We start from the raw sequence: 20,852 nt of genomic DNA on the forward strand, positions 1-20,852 counted from the left end.
CCCTCTCCTCCTCCCCCGTCTCTTCCTGCTCCTCCTCGACTCTTCCCAACATGAGATTCTTCTTCCTTATGTCCTCTCTTCTCCTCCTGTCTCTTCTTCTTGCCCTCACTCTCTGCCCTCCCTCTCTTTTTCTCTGTCTCATTCCCCCCTACGCTCCCTGTTCCTTACCTTCCTATCTTCGCACAGTCTCATCACCCTCCCTCCTGCCTTTGCCCCCCTTTTCTCCCAGATCAAGGCTGAAGATTTTAGCCTGATCACACCTTCCCCTCACCCCATAGCCTTGCTCAGCCCCTGCCTCTCAATCCTCAGCAGGACTGGGGAGTCTGCCCGGGTCTGCCCCCTGCAGATGGAGCCTGAGTGGGCAGCTGTCTCCAGGAAGGACCCTCAGCACCACAAGGTAGACCCCTTCGGGGTCCCCAAGCAAGTCAGCCAATGGGAGTCAGAGGCTGAAGCAGTTTCTAGCACCCTCTGAACTTAAAGTCCTTCTCTTGACCCAAAATCACATCCGACACCTTAGTCATTCCACATAATTTGAAAGAAGCATTACTAGAACACAGACTTGATGATCTTTAGAAAAATAATGAAGATGAAAAGACAATTCCTCCTTCCTCTACAGATTACCCGTGGAGAACCACAAGTACAGAAATACATTCAAATCTCATTAAGTGGTTATATCTCCCCGATTATGCCAAGAAGCCAGATGCCAATCTGTTATTCCGTGAGTACTGAGGGGGTCTGAGTACCTGTACACTTGGACAGGTGCTGGAGAACTTGGGACAACCTTCCTTCCAATATTTCTCCATTTCATCTTCTTATAATCACCCAGACCGTACTCAGCGAATATATATAGTTACCAGGTTCCAAGGTCTCAATCTAATTAAAAAATGCTTGCATTGGAGAGAATTTTAATTCATAAGCATTATTCTGATGGGGCTGGGGGTGGGGTAGGACTTTTCAATAGATGATTTAAAATCCAGAGATTCAATTAGACCCTAAATACAAAGTGGATGGCTGATTTGCAAATCAGATTTCCAGGGGTTACCTCAAAGAAAGTCCTTCCAAAACATGGATGTTGTCAGCTCCTACTCATCCCCGAGTGAGCACTCCATGTTCTTTTCAGGATTTGTCCATCTCAGTCTAGAAAACAGCCATCTTCTTGAACATAGGCTGAGTCTTACAGAGAAGATGTAACTGGAAGCTGTGGAGATGGCCTATGTTTTTATTTTCTTCATCCACCTCTCACCTTTTTGTTGAATTCGATCCTGTGCAAAATTCATTTTTTCATTCACCATCCATCCATCAAATGCTGATAGACCCAGACTGTGTGCCCCTCCCCCACCTTGGAATCCGGTGGTCCCCTGGGGCCGTGGTTCTCTCTCTGCCTGTGGCTTGAATTCACACTTTGAGGGGAGTGAACTTTGAGGGCTCCTAGTGACCTCTGGAAACTCTCACAGTGTTCCTGTCCTATGTGCCCCACCAAAGGCGATGGGGGCAACGAAGCTCCCATGTGATGCTGGAGGAGGATCAGGCCACCCAAACACTCAGCCATCCTAGCCCCAGGTGGCTTGCTGTGCTGTGGACGTCCAGACCGTGGGCAGGGCAGCCCCTCCTGAGGACCACAACGCCTTCCTCCTGTCTTTGCAGTTGACTTCCTGCTCCTCCTTGCGGCCTCCCTGCAGTGGCAGGTGTTTGTGGATGAGAACACGGCATCCATGAGGCTGCGGGCGGGCGACAACGTGGAGATAAGCCGTGAGCTCAGGCCGGCCGACCTTGCCCAACTCAGCCCGGTTCTCAACTTCATCTTCTGCCGGTGAGAACTGGGTGCCTGGTGGGTGGGCAGTCTCCACTCCTGCCTAGCATCCTGGGCTCAAGAATTCCTTACTTTGGAGAGAAAGTTACTATGATTTTCTTTTTTAATTAAAAAAATTGAATTGATGTCTAATTTCCATACAGTGAAACATCCAGATCAGAACTGTAAGATTCACTCAGCTCTGGCAGGTGTGTATCAGGGCACAAACCCTCCATCCACCCAGAAACACCCCCTTCTCCTCTTCCTAGGGAGTTATTTCCTCAGACCACCACTGACTCGATTTTTGCATTGCAGCTTAATTTTACCTGTTGTAGGATTTCATCGGAATGGAATTGTGTGGGATGTGCTTTTTTGTGTCTGGCTACCTTTACTCATCGTAGTATATTTTAGATCCATCCATTTTTTAGCGTGTTTCAGTAAATCATTCCTTTTTATGGCTGAATAGCATTCCCTTGTATGAATATTCCACATTTTTATTACCCATGAGAACATCAGCTGGTTGTTTCCAGCTCAGAGCTAATATAAATAAATCTTCTGAGAACATTCCTGCACAGGATTTCTATGGACATATGTCTTATTTCTCTGGATAAATATTTAGGGGTCGGATAGCTGGATTACGGGGGAAATGCATATTATTGGTTTAAGAAACTGCTAAGTAGTTTTCCCTAGTAGTTGTATGACCTTCTATGAATTTCTGAGTGCCCCACTTCTAGAAACATACCATAAGTTGACTGGGCCCCTGGCCCTGTGCTATCCACTCATTCTCGCATTTGAAATTATTTATTGAACACCTATTATGTGCCAGGCACTGTTTAAAGCTCTAGGAATTCAGCAGGAAGAAAGATCCTTGCTTTTACCCAGCAGGCACTTTCTTTTTTTTTAAAAGAAATCAATAGGGACTTCCCTGGTTGTCCACTGGCCAAGACTCCATGCTCCCAATGCAGGACCCAGCATGTCACAACTAAGACCTGCTGCAGCCATAAATAAACAAATATACTTTTTTTAAAAAGAAATGGATAAATTTATATAGACAAGCAAAGGACCTAGGATATCCAAAACAATTACGAAAAAAGAACAAAGCTGGAATACTAATACCACTTGATTTGAAGACTTTAAAGTCCAGTCACCAAGACTGTACTATTGGTAAAAGTCTAGACACCTAGATCAATGGAGCAGATGGTTCAGAAGGGATAATCTTCTTATCGAAGGTCCTGGAACATTTTTGGATAAGTCCATACCCAGAGCCCCTCCCCAATGCACAAAGACACTCTTTATCTGTATTTTGCATCATATGCAAAAATCAACTTGAAATGGATTGTGGGCCCAAATATAGAACCCAAAACATTTACTTAAAAAAAATATGAGAACTTCCTTGTGACCTTGAGTTGAAGAAAGATTTCTTAAATAGGACACAAAATGCACAAGCCATCATAGGGAAAAATTGATAAATTGCACTACATCAAAATAAAAAATATTCTGCTCTTCAAAAGACACTGTTAAGATCATGAAAAGATAAGCCAATGACAGAGAGGAAAGATTTGTGAAACACATGTCTGATAAGGACTTGTATCCAGAACATATAAAGCATGTCTATAGCTCAATATGAAGGAAACAATGCAATTTTTAAAACAGGCAGAAGATTTGAACAGGCACTTAATCCAAACAGATAAGAGAATAAACATATTTTGAAATAATGCTCAACATCATTAGTCACTAGGGAAATTAAAATTCAAATTAAAGAGAGATTGTACTAACATACTTATCAGAATGACTAAGATTTTTAAAAACCCCAAACACAGAAAATCTGACAATACCAAGTTCTGGGAAGAATTTAGACAGCAGAAATGTTCATGCAAAGCTAGGGGGAAGGCGGCATGAAGAGCCACTTTGGAAGATAGTTGGGCAGTTAATTTTTTTTTTTTTAGCGATAACATTCAACTTTCATTCTGCTCTTACTTGCTTTAATTTGTAAAAGTAATGACACTTACTTGCTATAAGTTGTAAAAATAAGAAAATTATAAAGATTTCCTTCCCATTTGGGTCACTGCAGAGCACTAAGTAGAGTTTCCTGAGCTACAGTAGGTTCCCATTTGTTATCTATTCTATACACAGTATCAATAGTGTATACATGTTGATCCCATTCTCCCAATTCATCCCATCTCCCCTTTCCCCGCTTGGGGTCCCTATGTTTGTTCTCTACCTCTGTGCCTATTTCTGCTTTGGAAATAAGATAATCTATACCGTTTTTCTGGATTCCACATATACAAGTTACCATATGATATTTGTTTTTCTCTTTCTGACTTCACTCTGTGTGACAGTCTCTCTGTTCATCCACATCTTTACAAATGACCCAAGGAAATCCAAAAAAGTGGGGATGGTGTATACATATAGCTGATTCACTTGCTGTTCAGTAGAAACTAACATAACATTTTAAAGTAACTACAATAAAAGCCAATAAAATGATAAGCCAATAAAAATCTAAAAAAGAAAATCATAAAGAAACAGAAAAAAAGATGATTGTAATTTCAGACAGAATCTGTGAAAATCTTAGCATATTTCCTTTCAGTCTCTTAAAATAATTTTTCTACAGTAGAGTTCACGTCCTGTGAGCAATTTTGTATTCTAATTTTTTGCTAATAACAGCCACCACAGATAGATCATTTACCATTGACTTGTAAGCATTTACTCATGACTTCAAAATGCTTTGTAATCATAATTGTAAAGGCTACTTTATATTCCATCATTTGAATATGTCCTAATTTGCTTAATCAGAAATTACCTTGACATGTAATTATTTAGACTGTTTTGACTATTATAAAGTATGTGTGTATATATAAATATATATATAATACTATATATATATAATATATAGTTGAAGTATAGTTGATTTACAATGATGTGTTAGTTTCAGGTGTAAAACAAATGATTCAAATATATATACTGTATATATACACACATTTGTATATATATTCTTTTTCTATTGAAGTGTAGTTGATTTACAATGTTGTATTAATTACTGCTGTTTAGCAAAGTGATTCAGTTATACACATATATACCTTTTAAAAATATTCTTTTCCATTATGATTTATCAAAGGATATATAATTCTCTGTGCCCTACAGTAGGACCTTGTTTATCTATTCTATATATAAAAGCTTATATCTGCTAACCCCAACCTCTTACTCCATCTCTCCCCAAACCCTCCCCCTTGGCAACCAATAAATTCCTTTTTAGAAGTTATTAAATATAGTTCCCTGTGCTATTCACCAGGACCTTATTTTCTGGCAGGTTTCTTCTCATGTGAAATGTACGTTGGCTGTGTAACCCAGCCACTGCACTCACAGGTATTTACCCAAGTGAAATGGAAACTTAGTTCCACACAAAAACCTGCCCATGAATGTTTATAGCAGCTTTACTCATAATCACCGAAAACTGGAAACAACCCAAATGTCCATTAACTGGTGAGTGGCTAAATTGTGGCGCATCCATACCACGAACCACCACTCAGCAGTAAAAAGGGACAACTTACTGACACGCTTGGCAACCCAGTGGGACTCACGCACACAAAAGGTGACACGCTGCCTGGGGCTGTGTGCGTGCTGTTTTGGAAAAGACAAGACTACAGGGACAGAAAACATTGCTGGTTGCCTGGAGGTTGGGGGAGAGGATTGGCTACAACGGGCACAGGGAAATTCGAGGCTGATGGAAATATTCTGTATCTTGATCAGGATGGTGGTTACAAGACGGTATTCATTTGTCAAACCTCAAAGAACTATACCCTTGAATGCAGTCTGCACCTTGATAAGCCTGACACTGCCAAAGACCCTAGGCTCAAGGATGTTCCCATCTCATGGGTGTGGCCATGGGTCTCTGAGGGTCTCCTGCTCGCTGCATTTCTCTCTCTGTCTGTTTTCTGTGTTTCCTTCTATTTTAAGATGACCTGGGGGAGGTACCTTTGTGTCTGTTAAATGACATCATCTTTCCTTTTCACTGGCCTCTTCAATCTTCCAGCTCCTATCTGGACATGGTCAAGGTCGCTGTTTTTCGCTATCACTTCTGGTTTGTGCTTTGCCTGGTGTTTCTTGCGGGAATGACACGGATCCACATCCTGAATGTTGGGTACCTGGCGGCCTTTGGATATTTCATGCTGCAAGGGAGCCATCTCCTCCTGCAGCCGGCAAAGACCATCCTCCAGCCGTGGGACTGCCTGGTCGCCTACTCGGCGCTGGTGGTTGCTGTGAAGACTTTCCTTTCGGTATGGGATAGTCCCTCTCTCAAGGCTGCTCTTTGTTTTCCTAGCCTGACTGTCTTAATACCCTAAAAAAGGTACTGCCAAAACCAACAGTCATCTTAAAAGGCCTTTTTCAAAGATATGTTTACCAAAGGTGGAAAGAGGTAAAACGATCCGCCGTGTGTCACGCACGATGCTGCCGTGCTTTGGGGAGTAGCTTTTGATGTTGAAGAGCTCTGAACCCAAGGAAATCAAGAAGGGAAGGGGAGGACACGCAACAGAAAACATGCTTTATGGTCTAGCTAATCACCTTAGACGATGCTCCAGAGAACCTGTGTTCATTGCGCGGGACCGTGCTCACATTTCAAAGGGAGAAGTGCAATAACACAGAACGGCGAAGATTAATGCAGCAGTGTGAGGGCTAGGAAAGTCATAGGTCTGAAACTGGAAGGGGCCTCCCTCCCTGCCTCCATCTTGGGTTGGTAGAACTTAAGGCTTCCACACAAGAGATGCAGACAGAGAAGTACCAGAAGAGGCCAGTCCAGTACCACCCCCTGGTCTAGCAGACCCTGGGAGCCCTGTCTCCAGATCCCAGTGCTGGTTGTTTGTCTGACTGGCTGTGCCTCGGGCACAACTCGCAACCCAGGGACACATTAGGACTTTGCTCAGCAGAATGGAGTCATTCTTTGGAGGTCTACAAGCCTCAGGTCATCCTTAAGAATATTGGTCCTCATTGGCTTGAAAAGTTCCAAGTGATTGCCTATGAAACAAACCAGCTTTTACTGGAATGGTGATAATCATCACCTCAGTTTATCTTATTGCATCTCCATGGCCACAGTGGGGATACCACCGTGTCCTTTCCTGTCATACATCTTAGGACTTCATCCTCCTAATGGCTCGTAGGTCTTCCTTATAAAATCACAGGTTGTGAGAGTGGGAAGGAGTCTCCAGAGATGACATGGTGACTTTGCAGATGAGAACATGGGGAATCATGGGAGGGAAGGGCAGTGATCCACTCGGGGCCACGCCGTTGCTCATGGCCGCTGGACTGCTGTCGCTGGGTTCCTATTGACATGGAAGAAGCTTCCATGGCCTCTGGGCTAACCCCTCCTTGTGTTCTTGGGAAGAATCATGATTAGACCTCCCAGGCTGGATGGCCAAATGCTGCTCTTCTCGGGGACCAGCGCATTGGATGTTACAACTAGGGAGACAAATGGTAGATGACACTGAACAGCAAATCCACGCTGGGAATGGAGCAGGCAGCATGTCTTTCCTCCTCTCTCGCAGGTCGGCGCGTGCGTGTACCTGGAGGCCTTACTCAAATCACACTGCTGGCTGGTCCACACTTTTGGCCTATCCTGCACGGTCCCAGGTTACCAGTTAGGTAAGTGCCGCCAACCCCCTCCCACCCCCAGTCCAGCACAGCCCATGCAGAGCCCACGTGTGTCATCAGAACAGGAAGATGGAAGGCACAGAAGAGTGGAGAGAATTGCACAATGGCCACCCACCCCTGCCCGAGATCTAACAGTGCCTTCTGCCATCTTTGGCCTACCTGTGTGTGGGTGTATGTACATTTCTTTTGTGAAATTGCCAGAAGGAATGGGGGCATACACCAAGACGTTCTCCTGCAGAACCAGGTTCTCATCAGCTCATCCTGAGAAAACCAGCTCCTGTCCCCCAGTCACCTAATGCCCAGCCTACGTGCCAATGACCCCAGTCACTCCTTACTGGGTCCTGACAGCTATTTATTATTATTATTGTGTTATCTGGACTCCAGATCCAGTCCAGGTTCAGGGCTGTGATTGACTGCTTTGCCAGACCACTCTCTGATGGGAGATGGAGGAGACCCCAGTAGAAATTAGGAGACCTCCATTCTCTCGGAGAAAAGCCAGGCGCCAGATGAAAAGCAGGGAGAGAGAGCAGGGTGGTTCTGCCTTGCACCCTCAAGCTGAGTTAAGGGCACGGTGCCCTCCGGTCTGTGGCCCTGGGCTTTGGGGGCGATTCCAGGTCTGTGCCAACAGCACTTCCGTGGGGTTTGCGAAACCCCAGCCACGGTGCTGACTCCTGGGCTTCGGGCCTGTTTGGAGAGGGAGGAGACCTGGGTTCTGCCCGACTGGAGCTGTCACCGGTCTCCTTTTATGAATGGAGGGGAAGGAGAAATGTGTTTGTTTTAACTGTTGCCTCTGAGTGACATCCTGGCCTCGGCTCTCCCTCTGTCTCTCTCAGTTGGTCAAAAAAAAACATGTGAGATCACATTTCTCATCTTTCATGAACAAGCTTTGAGCTTCAGGTCTTAGTGCCATGGCCATGGGGAGTAGGTTTCTGGAGGTCCCAGCAAGGCTGAGATGGGGGCGCGGTTGGCTCTCAAGTCCTGTGGATTACCGGTCCCCCTCACTGTCAGCTCCGCTGCTCACCTTGGGCTCTGCCTGGGTCGCCTCAGGGAATAGGGAAAGGAGGGCCTGAGGCTCCAGGGAGGGGCTGGTGCAGATGGAGGGCCTCACCTCCTGGCTTCCTGAGAAAATCACCAGTGGGGGCAGGAAGGGGAGGAAAGGACAGAAGAAGTCACCGGGAAGCAGAGCAGGCTTTGCCCACAGGCTGATGCCCGGGCTCCTCCCCTGGCCATCAGACTCCTGGTTTCTCCTGTCTTCCATGCAGCCATCCCCGAGGACGAAGCCTGTGAACCCCCAGAAAAGGAGGCGGGGATCCTGTGGGACGCCGTGTGTCTCACCTTCCTGCTTATCCAGCGACGGATCTTCCTGAGTTATTACCACCTTTACGTGGTGGCTGATCTGGAAGCTGCTCAAGCCTTAGCATCCAGGTACCAGGAAAGCCAGGAGGAAGACCTCAGCTGTCAGGGGCTCAACCAGACACAAAGGAAGCTTTAGCTGAAGGATCGCCACCCTTTAGAACTCACAGAACCCTCAGACCATCTCATCTCACCCCTCCCCTCAGCAGAGGAAGAGCTGACACTCAGAGTGGGTCCCCTGCCTGGTGATGCAGTCCCTCCAACACATGCTCCTTCCTGCCAAGTCTGGGGTTCGATCCTGGTCAAATTATGCAGGGCCATGAGGTCTTAGGAGGTCTCTTACTGACTTGTAAACACAGAGGCGGGACAAGGGCAAAGGACCAGCTCTCTTTGCCAACAGTAACCCCAAGTCTGTAAGGGACCAAGTTCAGCTCAGGGTCGAAGGAGGAGGTTGGTGGACTTCTGTGAAGAACCAGCCCTGCCCTGCAGAGGTTCAGGGCTTCCAGAACTTCTCTGGGCAGCCCTGCCACCCCAGTCTCAGGCTCCTGCCCTGGTTTACATGTCTGTTTGGCCAGCTTGCCTGACAGCCCCTTCTAGTGTGGGTTCCTCATCTGATACAAACTGATCATCCACCAGCCCTAGGATGCTCGCCTGCAATGATGGGAGCCTTACCTGTGCCACTCCCAGGGAAGAGACAGACTCAATTCCAAGGGGTCCCCCACTGTTTCCAGGGTACAGGCCTGAATTCAGATGTACCTTGAGCACGCTCTCCTCTCAAACTCCACTTAGCCTCTCATCCTGAAATCCCGTTAGAGCATGGCCCATCCTCAGGCAAGTTGCAAGCATCCACTCCCATACAAAACCTCCATGGTTTGTTGGGGGTTCTGTCCTCAATCTGTTGAGCTGAATTTGGTCTTGATGCTCTGGAGGTTTATGCTCTTTGGGGAGAAAGGAGAAAAAAAAACCCTTTTGCACAGCTGGCTGGACACATCTTGTTTTATGAATTGACATATGGTTGACACATTTCACCTCGAATTTTAGTGCAAAACCTGACATTGATAGTGACGTTTTACCAACAGAATCTACAAAGATTCTCTATAAGACACTAATAAGATTATATCTATCTTATATATATATATATCCTTTATCTTATGTATCTTGGAAGATACATAAGATACTTAAAATACATACAAGATGATTTCTTAAATGTATTTCTTTGCCCACACAGGGGTGCTGAGCTCTTGGCACTGTCCTTGAGGGAGGCGTTGGAGCACAGTGAGGAAGACAAGAAAAAATGCCTATGGGTCATCACGAGGCAGTTATGCTGGCTTTTCTTTCTTCATCCTGGAAGCATGGCCCTTCCAAAGGAGATGCCATCTTATCGCTTATTTCTTTCTTTGTTACAGACTTCTTTCTCTTTCTTTCTTTCCCTTATTTTTGAATTTCTCCAAGAAAAAAAGCTTAAGACCTGAGATGCGCCATTGTTCAGCTTATGGGGCACTAACGAGCCGTGAATGTGGGTCAATCAGTGGATGGAGGTGGCAGAAATTGCAGGCTGATTCTTCCAACCTGAAAACAAAGGCAGGGCTCTTGAGTGTGATGAGAACATGAGTTTCTCTTGGAAAGATCCATCACTTAATGTAATTTTTAGATGAGGAAGAGACACTTTGAACTCTTGATAGCTCAGACTTTCTGCTTTGGCTAAAGTCATTGTTCCCCAAAAAGGTCATTTGCTTTCTTTGCTCTGAGCCTTGATTCAAACTGTCCCTGGCTAAGAGGGGCCACCTGCTACTCTGCTTAAGCCATCCATCTTCCAGTGCTCTACAATGCACACACCCCAGGTGGTACCCAGGAAGATTTTGGTGGTCATTCATGTATGTATTTTTCATTTAAAGGCTACATCATTTATTTTGATGCACTTTGGAAGCGGAGAGGGGAACATCTAGACCACTCGTTGAGTGACTTTAAGGATTGCTTAGGGTAATGTCAAGTTGTAAAAGTGACTTCACTATAATCAACTTTAAAAATTATATAATATTGGAGAAGTCATGACATGCGCATGATGAAGTTGGCAGAGTTCTTTCTGTTTTGTTGCCTGCTTAAGTCTGAATTCTCAGGCTATCTGAGTCCACCAAGACCCCCCAGCCCCAGTCCCTCAGCTGCCTAGCTGTTGTCTGGGGCTAGCAAACCCCGCTTGAGATGCTGCCCTGTTTTCTGGAGTGGAGAGCAGTCAGCCCCTGTGCATCCCACTGTGGATCCCAGGCAGCACTGGGAGCAGGATCCCATCCATCTGGGTGCCCAAGATGCTGGCTGTTGGGTGGGGCGGGGCTGTCGCCTCTTAAGTCGGGAAAGATGGGAGGGGACATCTAGGCAGTTCTTCCTCTGTCTCAGGCTTAGGGGCAAAGCCAAGCAAAATGGCAAAAATGTTTTGACCGCAGGAGAAGAAAACGGCCTTCTCTGTGTATCTTCAATTGCCAGGATTGAGAAGATCAAAGCAAAGCAAAGGAAAGTTGCTGCTTTGCAGCGAGGCAGCAGGAGGCCTGCTTCCCCGGTGGTTAGTGTGAGCTGTTTGCCCCGGGAGGTCGCTGCCACAGGGCTTAGCGCTCCAGGTGAGCTCCGGACATGACCTGCCTCCCCCCACCCCCAGCTTGAAACAGGGATGTTACACTGAGCCCTCTGCCATCAGCGCCACCAACTCTCCCGCCCCCTCCTGCTCCAAGCCAGCAAGAAAACGGGTCTTTCCCTTCGGACCTGAGGTGTTAGAGTTGCCTTTTTGTCTGATGCATCTGAAGAGTTTAGAATCAGAACGGTGCTCTGAGGTGAAATTCTGAACTCCGACTGAAGTCCCAGAAAGGATCCCTCTCTGTTTGCAGAGTGAAAACACATCTGACAGGCCCTGACTCCCTGGATATCCATGGATTACTTACTTAAACAGTATTTTCTTCTTTTCAGTTTTGAGATTTTTTTTTTTCCCCTTCAGAAAACGAGTTCCTCAAAGGGCCAGTGGCTAAAGACAAAAGTCGTTTCATTTTTTACTGGTCAGGAAATAAATAAAATATCCTTCAAAAAGTTGTTCTTTTTCAATTGGACTGGATTTGCTCTTCCTTTCAGCTGAACAAGTTGAAGGGAACAGTGTCATCGCCTGGCTACCAACCTCTGAGATGACTGGGTTTTATCTGGCAATTCATATGCAGGGTGTCATCTATGGGTCAACCTTCCTAATTGGGGGACACACTGTCTGAATTAGTGACAAAACTGAATTACAGTGCTTTTAAGAAAAGAGATTCCATTTTAGTGCTTTCGAGTTCCTGAAACCGTTAGAACTGGTCTCCTCAAGGACCTTCCAGCACAGACCTCCATGGGAATCTCCTTGAAGCAGAGGAAAGAAGAGGTTGTCAGCTTATGTGCTAGGCAATCTTGAAAACACGTATTACCTCCAGTCTCTTATATGTTTCCTTCTCAGATTTTATTTGCACCAAATGATTTGTTCATAGGAATCATTTTGTAAGGATGGGGGAGGGCAGTCAGCAAACACTCAGTAAGGTGATGTTGATTTCTTCCGTAGACATTTCAGCCCGGGACCTTTTTGGAATGACCACAATGTGTTCCAGGGTGGGAACGGCTGATGGATTTGGGTTTCTTTCATCTTTATTTAGATGGTCTTAGTACGACAGAAAATGAAGAGGAGAAAAAATGGTGGCAGCCTTGGACGAAGCATCCTTCCCGTAAGCTGGGACTGTTAACAGCTGCCTGGAGCATGACCCTTCAGGACTCTGAGAAGTGGGGATGGGGGGGCCACTAGGTTCGAGGGTTCCCTGAAACAGGTCCATTCCCTAGGACAAGTCTGTCATTTGAGGCAACAAGGTTGTGGCGAGGAGGCAGGCAGATGGCTCACGCCGTCTGCCCCATAAGGACACGAGAGGTCGTGTGCTTGTGTCTTTGGGGATAGTGGAGGAGCAGGGTCCTCTCCATCTACCAGGGTGGCAGGTGAGCTGGCCATGGATGATATGGGACAAGACTCATGGAGTGTGTGCAGCTGAGGAAGATGGGAGATTGCAGATTCCGTGGCTAACAAGGGAGATTGATGGTGAGGGGAGACAGAAATCCACAGGCGTCTAATGTGAAATGTCAATACTAATACATAATTTAAATTCAGTTAGGGAATGAGATATATCTGTTTTGACAGCCTTCCCTTCTGTGGTAGAATGTGCCAGAAGGGAGGAAACCCCACACGTAAAATAACCCGGTGCCCATCAGGTCATTGAGATGCCCAGCATGTCTCAGGCTGGGCCGGGCTTATAGTGAGGTCTGCGGGCAATGGGGCAGGAGGGCGTGTCTTCCAGAGTCTTTTTGTGGACATGCTTTGCAGTGCTCCAGGATGGCAGCTACACCTTCTTTGAGACTGACAGCGAGGAAGAGGAGCCGCAAGAAGGAAGCAAGGCAGAAATAACAGATCGTCAGCCAAAGCCCAGAACAGCTTTCCAGGTAAGTTTTCTTTGCCTTGGACTAAAGCTAATGCTGGTGAAGTAGACACATTCTGTGGGCTGAGTGGTCCTCACTGAGGATGCTCTTGCTTTAGAAGCCTCCATGGGTGCCCATGGCATGGCTGGACCTGCATGTGGTGGAGCAGACTATGCAGAACAACGACCTGAGCTTAGCTTGAGCCCAAGTTCATTTGGATCCCTCTGGGAGATGTCCCATTATAAAAAGAACAACAGGTACCTCAGAGGCCCATGGCTCTGGATGCTGGGTGCTTGTTTACATGTGATGAGGCAGTGACTCTGAGGGTCTCTATTTCCCTGTAGGGGCTCCCTGCTGACTACTGGGGAAAAGTGGTGGGCTCATGGGGAAGCCAGTCAACTAGTCCTTCTGTATCAAATTGCTGAACTAGTCCTCTTGGTATAAATTACTCCTGTTATGGGCACATGCAAAACCAAGTGAAGAACAGGGGTGCTCATTTGGAGATGTCAACCAATATTTGGGGGTATTTCAGGAAAAGGGATAAGTTATTTGAAGACATGTCTTAATTTTCTTTACCATGCCTACACATGTGTGTCTCTGTTGCAGCCTATTGTTTAGAGTTTTTCCTTAAGCGTGCATTTTAGTTGAAAGTTACTTGGAAAAACATTGAAGGGAGAGCAAAGAATTCCATATATTACTTACTCTTTGCTCCTGTCTTAAGGAATCCATTTTTCAATTTTTTTGTAAAACTAGAACTACTTAAAGCAGACACAAGAAAGGCTGTCACCCACTTTAGCCTTTATACCAAGCAGCACTGACTTTTCCAGGAACAAGGAAGGAGATCATCCAGCAAAATTCCGTTTGGGTTTGACTTTGATGTTCTGATGTCTAGATGCAACTTTAAACATCTTTTAAATTCACAAACTGCTCCTAAGAGCCTTTCCTCTTCTAAGAGGAAATTACTTGGAACAAATATGACATTGATTTTCCATCTCCCTTGATTAGTCTCATTTGGTCTGATTTTTATTATTTAAGGCTTACCGACAACGAGAATATACAGTTAGTGATGGTTCTAATTAGATTTTGTGACCTTTAAAGAAGAAAAGGAGGGTCTGGGCCTGGAACTGCTGGAGCACACAGCCAGGTTTACGACTGTCTCCCTGCAGCTCGCCTACAAAGCCTGGACTGACGGTGCCGTGTGCGCTCTCCGGATGAGGATGGAGGATGAATGGGGGATGGGAAACCCCGAGTGGGATGAAGAGGGGCTCCGGCGGCGCCACAGTGGAGGTACTACTGTCGACGGCAAAGCAGGGTTTGTGTGGTAACTTGGATCAACAGATGGTCGACTAGGAAACACTGGCGTCAAACAGTTCTGGCTGGTGACTGGGTCCATTGACAGCAAGTGGAGTGTGGAGGGAAGATGAGGTCATGGGTGCATATAGGAGCCTAGGGGAACTTTTATACATGCTGATGATGAAGCGAGTGCCTTATGGAGGTGTCCACACCGCTTGGACAATGGTATATTTGCTGACGGGCCAACTGGTTATTCTGAGATATGGGGGGGGGGCGGGGGTGGTGGTGGAGAATCTGCATTTTTCCAAGTGTGTTTTCCATAATGGCTTGAGATTTGGAACGCATCAATCAGACCCAGGGAGAGAGAAATATGTGGTCTGTCCGGTGTCCAATCTTTCCTAAGTGAGGCATTCACTGGCGGTAAGCCCTGGACCCTAACAAGTAGTGGTCAGCAGCCAATACAAATTTGAAAGGCCTTCCTCTCTAGGTGGACCTGCTTTGCTGAGCGTCTGCAAATGAAGACCAGCTGATTTGACATTAGGGCCTGTAGAGTCCCACTGACCCCAGTAAAGGGCCCACGAGTGATGCGTGTTTCAGGAGGACTATAATTTCCACACTCCCATCATCATGTCCACCTTAGACACACAGACACCCCCATGGGGATGTAACAAACATTTACAAAAAAACATCAATCGAAAACAGACAGGACAATCCAGGCTATTTTTTTTTTTTTTTTGGTGACTCAGGAGGTGAGAGACTGGCAACTCATGAGACTGAAGCTGAAGCCAGAGCAGAAAATTCAGATGAATCTGGTAGGTATGGTTGTCCTGCCGTATTCAAAACAGAAAGAAAAAAAAAACTATAGGAGGGGAAACCATGTCATGGATCAGGGTTGATATCAGACAGCCTCACTCAGAGATGAAAGGCCAGTTAAAGAGGGTGATGAAGTGCTTAAATGCCTTGCTCAAGGGCCCTGAGCTGGATCGGGGCTGGGACCACCTCAGCACAAAGCCAGCTCCTCCACCTCCCGTCAAGGGATGTTCTTGTCTTTCAGCTCATCCCATGGGCAGGACATCCTTTCCATTCCTCCCTATCCCTTGTCTCTAATGGCCATTCCTTCAAAGCAAGTCTGGGTGGCCTGCAATCAGACCCACTCCCACCCCATGCGCTCAGATTCCCTCCCACCCACCTCCCCTTCACTTCTCTGGTCCTCGGTTTCTCTGTGAAAGGAAGACAGTAAGAGACCATGAGCAAGAGGGATGCTGTAGGATTGAAGGGCTGAACCATAAGATCACATCAGTTCCTGGTACACAGTAAGTGCCTAACTCGTGCTAGCTATTCAGAATGCTGGGTAAAGACCCTGATGCTGGGAAAGATTGAGGGCAGGAGGAGATGGGGACAACAAAGGATGAGATGGCTGGATGGCATCACTGAATCAATGGACATAAGTCTGAGCAAACTCTGAGAGATAGGGAAGGACAGGGAAGTCTGGTGTGCTGCAGTCCATGACTCGCAAAGAGTCGGACATGACTTACTGACTGAACATTCAGAATGCAAACGATAACAGTGTGGTCCTGTCCTCTGAGGGTGCTCAGAGACAGTCACTCTCAGGCCCCCCCTGGTGCCCGTCTGCTTAACCCGGGGCCCCCACTTTGGACGAGAATCCATGACGTCTAGGGAAATTCTTCCCATGAGGCAGCCCCCTCAAGGTTTAGTTGATGGACTGGATGGAGTTTATTGTCTTGTCGCTCCGAGGCAAGTTGGCAAAAAGAAACATCGATGGTCTCCGTGGGGTTTCACGGGCAGTGTGTGTGTGATTCCTGCTCTCTCTCCACAGGAAGCCTGGCCCGGAGGCTCGTCACTGTGGCCCAGTTGTGCGGGGTCCTGGGACAGGTGTTGTTGGACGATGTCACCGAAGCCCTGCGTGCGCTGGGCGGGGACAGTGCCCGGGTGTCCGGGGCCCTGCGGGTGTTGCGTCACGGCTGGTGGCGAGCTGTCACTCAGGCAAGCTTGGCACCTCTCGCCGTATCAATTGCCTTTAATTATTCCTCGAGGACAAGCCCCTCCATCGCTGACTCATGATTTATGCCTCGCATTAGCTCCTGCCACCCACCCTCCCTGCTGGTTTGGACCGCTGTGGCGGCCGGTGGGGGGAGGGACGCGGTGCTCTGCAACCTGTGTTCAGAACTCCCAGAGGGGCTTTAGGGCCCCTTGGTGGTCCCGGCTCCAGTCCTGAGATGCAGACTGTGAGGAACTGTGTTCCATCCCTTTCCTGTCACGCAAAGTACACCCACTAGCTCCCTCCCGGACTTCCCCCTCCTTATCCACATCTGCTTCCCTCTCTTTTTTCCTTTTCTTTTTGGCTGCTTCTCACATCATGTAGAATCTTAGTTTTCCTGATGTAAGTCATGCCCCCTGTATTATAAGCAGGGAGTCTTAACCAGCGAACTGCCAGGGAAGTCCCTCTTTTTTTCCTTTGTATGACGAAACTCTGACATTTCTCTGTAGGGGAAGAAAGCCACCACAGAGGACATTCTGAGAGGCTGTCATGCCCACTTGCAAGAGTCCCTGTGCGCAGCCCCAGCCAGGAGGGAAGAGAGGCCGGAGGGGCATCCAGAAGGCAAAGGCTTATCTGAGTCTCGCCCGGAAGACGCCCGATCGCCTCGAGAAATGAAACAGGGCCCGGCCCCAGAGGATCCTCTCAGAAACACCTGCAGGTCCAGGCAAGACCCCCCCGAGGAGGCATTGGAAGACCCCCTGAGGCAGGGAGCAGGTTGCCCTCAGCCCCGAGGAGCTGCCCTGCCCCAGGACGACCCCAGGTGCCAGGGGCCCCCAGTGAAACCTCGGTCTCCCCAAAAGTCAAGACCTTGTGTTTGGAGGGCTATAAAGGGATCATTTTCGCTAATGCCACAAAATTATACTCTGTGTCCAAACTACAGAGGCCCATGGCAGGTAGAGAAGTAATTTTCCTCAAATGCGAAGTGTGGCTTTCAGAGGGGCCCAGTGGATGTGGACAGGCCGCCTTATTCTGGGCATGTTCAGTGGGCCATGTGGGAGCTGTGATCTTGTGGACGTGTCCCTTTAAAAATGTCACCTGGGAGGCCTGGGTGGAGCAGGTGCCACCTGCACATCTGACGGGAGGGGGCAGCGTTGGGGGGGATGCTCACCGAGGAACCTGAGGAAGCTCATCCCCTGACCATCTCAGCTGTGTCCCAGACACCAGGGGACAGACAAGGACAGAGGCATGGTGATGGCTGCGTGGGCGGGGACAATGGCCATTCCCTGCACTGACCCCTTTGCTGGGCTGGTCCTGAGTCATTTTGCTTCAGTTAACCCCCTTAGCCAAGAGCCCAGGGAGAAAGGTAAGAGTATTCTCCCCATTTGACACAAGGTGGAACTGAGGCTGGACAGAGCCCATGGCTCAAGATCACATGTGGCCGTGTTCTACCATCTCACCTGGACGTCCAGGTGCTGTGGATGCAGCCCTGACTGGCCCACCATCCCAGAAGGAACACCTCATCTTCCCTTCCCCCATCTTTCTCCACACACCCTCACCACTGTCCCAGGAGTCGGGGCTTCTCTCCCATCCTAGGCTCTCGCCCATCTGCTCCACTTTCTCCATGGGTTCTGTTCCCAGTTCCTTCCCCTCCACTCCCTTCAGCAACCCAGCAGCCTGCTGCAGGCTGCAGAAATCATACCCCTGCCCCTCGTCTCTTCACCACCAGACATCTTGAAAGGGCGGAGGGGCAGATGAGCCTTGTCCTTCCTCTCCGTCCCCTGTGTTTTTAACAGGACCCTCTGACTCCTGCAGCCTCCACTCTGTGGGCTTCTGCCCCACTGTCCCCTTCCTGTCCCTTCCTCAGCATGTGTCCTGAGCTCTAGTCCTGGGGTCCTACCTGCTTAGGAGCCATCTCTGACCTTGTAGAACTCAAGTTCATTACTTCCTTTCTCCACGGACTGGTGCCCCTCCAGCTCCCAGCAAAGTCTCTGTTGGCAAAAGCCCTACTTGAAATCTCTGGCAAAACCTTCACAATCATCCAGCCTCTAGTGAAGCGTCCCAGGAGGACATGCCAGCGTCATTCTTCTTCTTATTCATCATGTCCAGTAGGGGATGCGGCGCCCAAGGCTCTGTTTTGAAAATATCTCTCTGGATTCCACCTACAGCCCCTACTGTGTCCACTGTTCTGCTCTGACCATCATTGCTTCTAGCCTGCCCTACCAGCCTATCCTGCCCGCCACCAGCTCCTCCATCTGATGCACCCTTCACACCAACCTCAACTCCCCCTAGCCTGCCCTTGACACCTCCTTCTTCACCCTTCCAGGGCTTTCCTGTCTCCTGCAGAATGAAATCCAGACTCTCAGCCTGGTTTGCAAGGCCCCTCGTGATCTGATGGCTCTAGTCCCCGGGCTCTGTTTTCTGAATTGCAAAGGATCTAATGCGTACATGGAATGTCCATTCTCCCTGCCTCTCTGCCTGGAGGGTTTGCCTCTTGTCCTTCAAGAGCCATCCCAGCCACCCCTCTGGGAAGCCTCCTGGCTCCCTGTCCTCCTCTGGACTTCCTCAACTCGTCAGAAGTGGCTCTCACCCAGACCTCCGGCCCCAGACCCATGCCCCTGGCTACATGAGCCCCATGAGGATAGGGGTCTGCCTTGTCCATCTCTGTGCCCCTGTGGCCCAACTCAAGGTCTACAACAATGGCCTTCCAGGGCCTGCTTGTTCAACCAAGCAATGCAGCCTTCATAAAAGATGCAGGAATAAATCTCAGACCATCCCCAGTGATTGCAAATTCCAGATGAAAGGAGTCTGGAATCCAAATTCATGAGGCCTTTAAAAAATTTTAGAATGTCCTTTGAAGCAAAAGCCCGATCAATTAGTCATCAAAAGTTTTTTTAAAATGATGTCTTTAGGGCCTACAGAGGTCACAGAGATGGTAAGGCACAGTAGCTAGGGGTCAGTCGGGAGGGAGGAAGGGTTGAGCAGGACCTCACCACTGGCAGGATGTCCCTCAAAGACAGTGGGCTGGCAAGTCCAAGACCTGCCACGCCCCCCTCCCACCTGCCATCACCACCAACCATCCTGTTCTATCCCAGTCATTCAGAGACTCAAACAGACCAGCAGCTCCAGCAGAAAGTTCCTTTTAGGATGTTTCCAGCTAATGATCTGTAACTTAAAAGGCAAGAATTATCTGTAAATTGAGTCAGAGCCAAGCACATTTTTCTTGCTCAATGTGGCCGCCCAAATTGCTGTTCTTGGGTCAGAAGGTGTTGCCCTCCACAGGCTAGGAAGCAAAGCAAGTGGTTCTTTGAACTTGATTACTTGCTTGAAAAGACTACTCAATAGAGAAATTGTGAGCAATCGAGGTTTTTTGTTTTTTTTTTTTCCCCCAAATCACATATTTTCTTTAATGCATCTGGGGAGTGCGTGTTCAATAGAAAACTTTGTGGCTGAGCACTCTGGGAAAGTGGAAAATTGCTCCCAGTGTAGAGTTTGGGGAAACGCAGTTATCTTTTACCTACTGGATTTTCTCAAGACCCAGACATGCCTGCCCATCCAGGGCTGTGGGCCTATCTTTCCTGGACTTACAGCAAGGTACCTCCCTCCCTCTAGGCTGCCCCCGGAGGAGGACGAGCTAGAGCAGTCGGACAGGTTTTACCGGAGCCTGCCTCGCCTGGTGAAGCTAACGTTCGCCTTGCACCAGGCTGCTGTGGCCAAGTCTGAGACTCTGTGCTATCTCGTGATCATTCTCAACCACACGCTCTCGGCCTCCATCCTCTCCATGGTTCTCCCCATCCTGTCTTTCCTGTGGGCCATGATTTCTGTCCCCAGGCCCTCCAAACGATTCTGGATGGCAGCAATCTATTACACAGAGGTAGGTGCCAAGGGGGCCCCCTGGCAGACCCAGCCCCTGCCAACGGATGGACACCCCACCTGCTGCCATTGTCACCAACGCATGTGTCTTTTTTAAAAATTTGAGTGTATTTATTTGGCTGCTCTGAGCTTTAGTTGCACATGTGGGATCTAGTTCCCTGACCAGGGATCGAACCCAGGCTGCCTGCATTGGGAGCACAGAGTCTTAGCCATTGGATAACCAGGGAAGTCCCCATCTCACACACTTCTGATGCAGCCTTGGGGGCAACACATCGAGTGCCGGTGTCAAGTGAGTGAGGGGGCTGGGGGAACCCAGAGAACAAATGGAACCCCTAATGTTCTGCTCCGGCACTCACACCAGCCCCAAAGAGCACCATAGCTTTTGAGAGTCAGATGCGGCTATGAATAGTGTTTCCATGCGCCGTCCATGTAATAGGTACACAA

The 20,852-nt window shown here is 48.2% G+C and overlaps 1 protein-coding gene across 1 annotated transcript in view; it reads left to right on the top strand.

The window, feature by feature from the left end:
* LOC122448912 (piezo-type mechanosensitive ion channel component 2-like) overlaps positions 1-20,852 on the top strand; it is an 88,547-nt gene that overhangs the window by 35,432 nt on the left and 32,263 nt on the right. Inside the window, exons 23-32 of the mRNA XM_043480568.1 lie at positions 617-718; positions 1,645-1,810; positions 5,820-6,063; positions 7,327-7,423; positions 8,695-8,857; positions 10,014-10,060; positions 13,155-13,270; positions 14,413-14,533; positions 16,377-16,524; positions 20,148-20,409. Coding sequence (XP_043336503.1) covers positions 617-718; positions 1,645-1,810; positions 5,820-6,063; positions 7,327-7,423; positions 8,695-8,857; positions 10,014-10,060; positions 13,155-13,270; positions 14,413-14,533; positions 16,377-16,524; positions 20,148-20,409 — 1,466 coding nt within the window. The remainder of the gene's footprint in view (positions 1-616; positions 719-1,644; positions 1,811-5,819; positions 6,064-7,326; positions 7,424-8,694; positions 8,858-10,013; positions 10,061-13,154; positions 13,271-14,412; positions 14,534-16,376; positions 16,525-20,147; positions 20,410-20,852) is intronic.

The sequence above is a fragment of the Cervus canadensis genome, chromosome 10, assembly GCF_019320065.1.
Source record: "Cervus canadensis isolate Bull #8, Minnesota chromosome 10, ASM1932006v1, whole genome shotgun sequence".
NCBI lineage: Eukaryota > Metazoa > Chordata > Mammalia > Artiodactyla > Cervidae > Cervus > Cervus canadensis.